The 8,040-nt window shown below is 44.9% G+C and overlaps 1 protein-coding gene across 1 annotated transcript; it reads right to left on the bottom strand.

Annotated features, from left to right (window-relative positions):
- Window positions 1-311: 311 nt before the first annotated feature.
- Window positions 312-7,511, bottom strand: LOC147461620 (G-type lectin S-receptor-like serine/threonine-protein kinase SD2-5). Its single transcript, XM_086509112.1, has 2 exons — window positions 6,312-7,511; window positions 312-2,045 (listed from the first exon to the last, which is right to left on the bottom strand). Exons 1-2 carry the CDS (start codon window positions 7,451-7,453, stop codon window positions 476-478), a joined length of 2,712 nt encoding a protein of 903 aa, XP_086365238.1. The 5' UTR covers window positions 7,454-7,511; the 3' UTR covers window positions 312-475.
- Window positions 7,512-8,040: the final 529 nt, after the last annotated feature.

Raw genomic sequence — 8,040 nt, 5'->3', positions numbered from 1 at the left:
CCACCTTACACCTCATGGCAAAACTCTTTCCCCTCTCTTTCAATCAAAGTAATTGCACATTATGGTCTTCTTGCTCACCATGAACCCCTTTAGCTTCTTTATCTATCCTCCTCCTTAATTTTGAAGCACTTATTTTCGTGATCCTTCACCGTGTGTTGCAGGTGTTGAGGACCATTTGGTGACCCTATAGAGAAACACCTTTTCACACATATGTTATTAACCTAGCCACAAACTGCACTTCACCCTTTAGTAACATTGCAACCAGCAGCAGCAGCAGCAGCAGCAGTAGTAGTAGGTGGCACAACTAAAACTCAAACAAAGGTGCATCTCAAATTAAGGCAGTCGGAACCAATAGAGCTAGCAATTAGCCCCTTCAAGTATCTCTATACAGTGTGCCAAACTAAAAAAATTATAAACAAGTATAATTATGAGAACCACCGCCCAAGTGCCAATCACTGACAGGAAAACGCAGCAATCAACGCCCTTGGATTTCCGAGTATTGGACTACTTCAACGGTGCCAGATGAAACTTTGTAGCTGGCAGGTATGATTTCGGTGGTAGCAACTGCTGGGATCTCTTTGGGAAGGGCAATGGTGCCTTCCAACATCCCACACACCATTGTCATGCTTGGCCTCATCTCCGGTTCTTCCTGTATGCATGACAGAGCTACCCTCACCATTGTTTGCACTTGCTCCATAACACCATCTTCTGCTTCGTTCTCAGCATGGACGCCACCTTCTAATTCCATAGTTCTACCTAACCTTTTGTCCATAAGTTCACCAGCTTTCCCTTCCCTGGTCTTCTTTGCTGCCCATTTCGGAAAATACCAGTCCTCGCTCCCCATCAGCCCCAGCTCCACATTTTTCCTCCCACTTACCAACTCCAAAGCCACCATCCCAAAGCTGTACACATCGCATTTCTTGCTCACTATCGATTGGGATACCCACTCCGGTGCTATGTAGCCTGGTGTCCCCCTTACCGCTGTCATTACTGATGATTGGTCCCTTGCCACCAGCTTTGCAAGCCCAAAGTCCGCCAGTTTAGCATCAAGATTTCCATCCAGTAGTATGTTCTGAGGCTTCACATCAAAGTGCAAGATTGGCTTTGGGCACTCTTCATGCAGATAAGCCAGACCTCTCGCTGTTCCAAGAGCCACGTTGTAGCGAGTTTCCCAACTCATCACCTGCTGCCTTTGCTCCCCTTCTTTGCAAAAGAGCCACTTATCCAAAGACCCATTTTCCATGTACTCGTAGACAAGCAACCTGTGCTTCTTTTCTAAGCAAAAGCCATAGAGATTGACAATATTGACATGGCTTATGCCTCCAATCGTAGCAATCTCAGCCAGAAACTCCTTTTGTCCTTGTGACAGCATCTCTAGATTCTTGACTGCCACCCTCCTTCTGTCCGGCAGCACACCCTCGTACACGGACCCAAATCCTCCCGAACCAAGATGTTTACTAAAACCTTGGGTGATTCTTGTTAACTCTCTGTATGAATATCTTGTGGGCAGCATTGGCAAAACACCCAGCAGCTCCTCTTCTGCCAATTTTAACTCAGGATCCATGTCTTTCTTCCACTTCCAATAGATTGCTGCTGCTGCAATGATAAGGACGAAAATCGGCACAGCCACCGCAATCGCAACTATGGTAGAATGTGATGTAGATTTTGCTTCAATCAGCTGTATTTTTACGAATGCAATATGCTCATCCGATGGTAGAGTGAGGAAGCTTACATTGGACAAAGGTGTGGTATCACCAAATGGCAAGCAGAAGGATGATTTGGTGTGATAGATGATTCCCGAGCAAGAACAATTTGAAGAGCATGAAGCCTTGCAGTCTTCAAGTGACTTAGTGTTAGATTCCCACATCTGCTCAAATAAGGGCAGCATAGACATGTAAGCTACTTTCCGGATCTCTGCAAGAGATTGAGATGAGACTTGCTTACATTCCAAACTGACTTTCCTTGTGCAACCTTGAGAGGGGTTGGATATGTCAATGAGGGAGAATGCATTGCTTAAATTCTTGTTATCTTGCTCAGAAGGGCACCTGCAATAATTTACAGAAAACTGTAATTGTAAATGTGTGTAATTTTATCTCTCTCTAATATAATTCAAGGCGCGCTTATGGAAAAATAACTAAATAACTAAATAAATTAATAACTAAAGTTGAAGGGGACTTATGCTTCTCCTTCAATGTTGAATAATTCATTATCGTTAAGCTTTGTTGTTGTGGATGCCATGCTATAGTTACTCTCTACGATCACATTTGTCTTGGTCACCTCTATCTACACCCTAGAACATTTGTTTTTCGTGATGGCCTGCAACAACATGGATGCCCAAGAGTCACAAGAAGATTTAGAAATTTTCTCATGTAGGAAAACGGAGTCTTTCTCAGTGTTTTCCATACAATGCATAACATCATGAGCTTCTGCTCGAGAGGCACCACATACCTAGCTAGGTATGACTGGGGGCAGGGGACCACCGCCCCCCCCCACCGGGCCGGCGGTCCCATGCCCCCAATCATACCTAGCTAGGCATGCGGCGCCTTCCTCACAGAAGCTCATGATGTTGAGGTAAGTCACAATGTGGGAAATATTGTGAGAATTTGTCCCAAAATTCTTGTGAGTAGGATGTAGTAAAAGCCTGGCTACCAAGGTTGGCCTCACTATTGTTGCAAATCTACCAAGGGAAGGAGAGGGATCAAACTTTAAAATAAGGTATGTAGAGTACCAAAAAAATATAGAACATAATTTTTTGTTTTTTGAGAAATACTACTGACATCTCTCTCTTAATAACGAAGCTAACATGTCCCTTGATCTAACTGCCCATGTAAAGACATGTAGTATTTGTTTCACAATGGGTGCACAGAAAGCACCCAATATCCCGTGTTCATTTGTAAAGCTTATGAAGTGCAAGATGCTCTCAGTAGGCTAAATGCGGTAGATCTCCAACTTATCACAGTTTTACATTAGAAACATCCTTTATGACACTGCAACAACTTCCACCTAAACTAACAATATACATCTACCTTGCGTAATGGCTTCATATAAGCCCTTTGAACCCCCCTTGTCTTGGTATCTTGGTATTAGAGCATGTGTCTTGATTGTATTTTAAGGTGGCACATAACTTCATTAGTATATGAAATTAGATTATCTAGGAATCAGGATGACTATCGGAGGCTATTTTTTGTAAATTGCAAAGTCCTTCGGGTGAGTAACATGTGGCAGTGATTGTTTCTTCTCTACCATCTTCCTTGGAATGCATTTTTAAAAGCCATTGTTATGCAGTAAAGCATAGAGTGACTATTATAAGTTGCCTATGAAAGAGGATAATGCTTATGAATGAGGATAATTTGCACACTGTAAGTGCCTTTTGTCTAATGGCTAATTGCAAGTGCCTTTTTGTTTAATGGTGAATTGCAAACATAGCACAAGATATAGAATAGGAAATTAGCTTACATTGCTCCATGATACTTCTATTTTTACAGTGCTTTGACCATGGCCATTGAAGTACAACACTCATAGCATGTTCACTAAACTTGAAACTATCATTAAGGAAATAGTGTGACATGTACCATCATTTCCTAGATTAGTACAAAGGGAATTGCTAAAATTCTAAGAATTACTGACAATAGTGACAATATTATTGGTTCCTCAAAGTGGCATGTATCATTGGGAGTCTTTTAATATCACTTTACAAACCCCATTTTCATGTTTTTTGTAAAATAAATTAGAGTGCTATATATCAATGGTTGTCTTTCTGGGTTCAGACGGCATGGCAAAAAAACAAGCTTCCCTCTTAGCCTTTCCGACCTCTCGTTCACAAAGCCCGAGAATGTGATAGCAATAGGTAGGGAAAGCTGTAACAGATCGACAGTGCTAAAGACTACTCATTAATCTCTACAGCTTTCAACTCTACATATGGACATCTTCAAGCCTAGAGAGGGAGGTGTGTGTTTTAGTGGACCCGAAAACTCTTTCCATTTTTTGTAGCCAACGAAGGTGCTAAGAAATGTGCATGAATTTCTATATCTTTCAACTCTACGTATGGGTACCTTCAGGCGTTTGCCACAGGAGCTTCTCATCTTTTTTTTTTTTTGGGGGGGGGGGGGGGGGGGGCACAAGAATGGTGGACCCGAAAACTCTTCCATTTTTTGTAGCCAATCAAAATAGGCCATGCAACAACATGCTCCTCTATCGCCGCGTGGTATGAACGCAGCCTTAGATGCTTTGCATACTCACTCCATTCTCCTTTTTCATAACTTGGAATCTTCACAAATTTCCTCTGAAGATGTACTTATCGCAAATCGTATTAAAATCACAATGTACCAACCTGAAATCCAGCTCAATACCTCACAACTCAGATGAAGTCCTTTGAGCTAAGGCTGGGTTCACATCACCTGGTGGAAGAGCTGAGAATTTCTTACGGACCAATCAAAATCTTCCCAGCTCGCTGCCTTGTTCACATAAGGCGGTGGAAGGTGTTGACTGGGCTGCCATGTCAAGGAAGAGTTTGCCTTCTTCTCTTCCACCCTGCCCTCTTTTTCTTCCGACCAGCCCCCCGCCCATGAGCACTTCCATCCTCATGCCTTCTTCTCCAGCCAATGGAGCCGTGCCATGCAAGCAAAGTGACTACCGTCTTGTGTGAACGCTAGGGCGGCGGCAAAGCTGATTCTCTGTGTGTTCCGCCTAGAAGTGGTGGAAAGGTGTTTCTCTTCCACCTCTCCAATGTTGAGCTTATATGTGAAGCTACTCAATATATGGCTTCTCTATATATGGCACCCAGGTCCCCTCTATATATACATCATCTCATGTGTGTATTCTACACACTTTGGGGTTCTATTTCTGTGCTCTCTCCTTCTCTCTCAACATGGTATAGCTTCACATATAAGCTCAACATCCAATCTGAACCCACCCTAAGCCACTCCACCGCGAGAGGCTTCTTGCGAGGTGTACAGTGCCCTGCCTTTTAACAAAAGAGTCGCATGTTCACTCATCAACGTTCCTCCCTTACAGAACCACTTGACCGGCCCTACATCCCCTCCCTCCCTTTCCAGCTATTTAGCAATGCATTACCCTTTGCTATTTGATCACAAAGTGGGCATATGGTAAGATACCCACTAATTAAACGTATCCACTATCCTCAACATTAAGTCCCACGGGGTCTTTAATAAAGACCCATCTTGGGATCTACGGCTAGGAGCGATTCACATAGATCTCGAGGTGGATCGACGACCAGGAAAATGTGCACAAGGGCAAGGTCCTCGGGATTCGAAAACAACACCTGCACGATGGCAACACAATGGACTAACCACACATATGCATGCTTTTAGTGGCTCCCTACCCCATTTTGAAACCTATAAAGTAAGCTTACACTGGCAAAAGTAAACTAAGACAAACTAAGGTAAACTCGAACACACTACTTAAAAATCGGACGGTTGAATTCACCTCGCATTTTGCGAGTCTAATTGGAGGCCGTAGATCCCGTAACAGGTCTTCATTAAAGACCCCGTGGGACTTCGTGTTGAGGCTCCACTATGGCACCTACATATTTTTGTGTTTTAAATTGTTTGTTATCACAAGTTTTTGAACTCATACTGAAGGCTCCTGCTCGCTCTACCTTTAAAAAACTTATTAATTAACGCCGAATATTTGACTCCCCTTACGCGGCCCCTTTGTACCTCCCTCCCCCTACCCCTACGCGTTCTGCAGCGCCTCACCCCCTAGCCTCCATCGCTCTCCTCCTCTCTCTATGTAGCCTGTCATGCCTGCCCGCTCTTTCTTCTTGCTTGCGATTGCTGCATATACGGATTGAGAGAGAGGCGAACAGCCTACTCGCACGAGAGAGAAAGAGGTGAACAGCCTCTGCATGAGAGAGAGAGAGAAATCTTCCTTCCTCCCTTGGCCCGTCCTCCTCGTGTCGCTCTTCAACAACGAAACCCTCTCCATCGAGGAGCGAAAGAGCAGGTGCTACAAAGAACTTGATGTAGTCCTCATGCACGAGTTGCAGATCCACCGGAACTCTAACTCCGAGAGCTGAGAGCATCTTTGAAGATTCTATGTGTAACACGTACTGGCTTGGTTTAAAAACTTCTTGACGGAAGTGATATCGCTTGTATGAGATACTGAAATATTTGTTATCATTTGTTTTTACACTTGTCAAGAATGGCTTGGGTTCAGACGGGCCAACGTCGAAAACGTGAGGCAAATGTGCATGCGTCCGAACCCACCCTTCTCAAATCTCTCTTGTAAATGGAAGTGAAATAATACCCCCTCCTTACTTACAGAACGACAACAGGAGAGAGAGGCCATACCTGCAACTATGTGACACAGCAGTACCAAAGGTACTAGACAAAGAGCAGATTCCATAGGCTCCGCAGACGTTGGGGCTGAAGCACGGCTTGTCATTTGAATCGGGAGAAGTTAATTCATAGCTAGAATTTGGTAGCTGCTGGACATAGTAATCTCTCATATGACCATCTGTGTCCAGCCTCAACAGATCTGCAGTGGTGTTCATCGGAATGATTTTGGTGTTTGCACAAGCATCTTGCATCACATAACGATCCCCCTCCACCAGATAATAGGCTAGAGAGTTATTCAATATTGCACAGCTCGGATGATCGAGAGCTAGAGACGCTGTAAGGTTCACGGGCGCGTCTTTGTTTAGCGAAAATGCACCCACCATGTCATCAAAGTAATCTTCCACAGTCATGTTGACAGGAAAGATCCAATACACCAGGGGCAAAGGGTTGGCTGACACTTGGTAGAATACGATCCCCCCTGCTTGCATTACTGCCTTATACATGTTATTGCTGCTGGTCAACTCCATTCCCAACTTCAGCTTCTGCCCTTGCAAGAGACAGTCACTTGGGTGCTCAAAGCTCTCCCAAATGGATCCATTCCTGCTGTCATATATCACCACATTGCCATTGCTCTGCATTTCCATGCTATCCACATTGCTCAGGGCCCACACCACGCTTCCATCTCCATCTACCAGAGACAACTGATTCTTCTCCTCCACCTGCAGCCTGACAACCGATCTACCTTGCTGCTGGATGAGGGTTGTCGTATTGAGAGTCCAGACAGGAACGAGGAAGGGGCTGCCGCCATTGCTGCTGCTATGCTGGACGCCCAAGCAGATGGAGAGGGAGATGTGGGAGGGGGGTGAGGAGGCGGTTTGAAACAGGCTGAGGAATCCGAAGGAAAATCCTTTGGAGCCGGAGGCGAAGGCAGAAGAGCTGAGAATGGGAGCGAAGAGGGAGAAGCGGGCGAGCTGGGAGTAGGAATTGAGAGAAGAGGGAGAAGAAGAGGGCAAGGAGAGGTCAGCGGAGAAGCTCCAGAGAGGTGGGAGAGAGAGTCTCTGCTCACCTGCAGCATGAGTTGTGATGAGTGCAAATGGCAGGAGCACGACAAACGCAGCGGCAAAAGCAGCGACGAGAGAGAGGTGCATATGCATGACAGAGTGCAAAAGACGATGAAGCGCCGCGCTGCGCTCTCAAAGAGCCCGAGGGCTGAAATTCAGAATAAGAGCCCGGTCAACGTCCATTATTAAAGTGGGATGTTCTTTGAAAGTTCCCTCAATGATTTGGCATTGTTGCGCACTCAACTGACTCTCTTTATTTGGCATATGGTTTTGGTTATTGGCAGTGCCGTAAGAAATTTTGCTAGCATGGCCATAGGGGATCACTCCAATGGGGAGTGGCCCAGTAAGGTTTTTCTTTTTTGGGTGGAGGGCATGCGTGAAATTTCTATTTTTGTTTGGTGGTTAGGGTGTATTTTGGGCGTGGAAATTTGATTGTGTGTGTGTGTACACTTTTTCTCTGCTGCAGTTGATAGCGAGGTTGTGAGAGAGAGGAAGGGATCGTGCGATTTTGAAGAGGTGTCTCTCTCTCTCTCTCTCATCATCTATGTTATTTACAGCTTCGATTACTTGGTGTAGAAGTGTGTGTGTGTGTGTGTGTGTGTGTGAGTGAGAGAGAGAGAGAGAGAGAGAGAGGTGGGATTTTCTGTAGCTCTGCAGTATTCATTTTGTTTGGGTTAATA

Source organism: Adiantum capillus-veneris, chromosome 3 (genome assembly GCF_014529385.1).
Source record: "Adiantum capillus-veneris isolate H3 chromosome 3, ASM1452938v2, whole genome shotgun sequence".
NCBI lineage: Eukaryota > Viridiplantae > Streptophyta > Polypodiopsida > Polypodiales > Pteridaceae > Adiantum > Adiantum capillus-veneris.
Note: the sequence above shows the minus strand (reverse complement) of the source record. Positions and strands in the feature narration are given on the sequence as shown.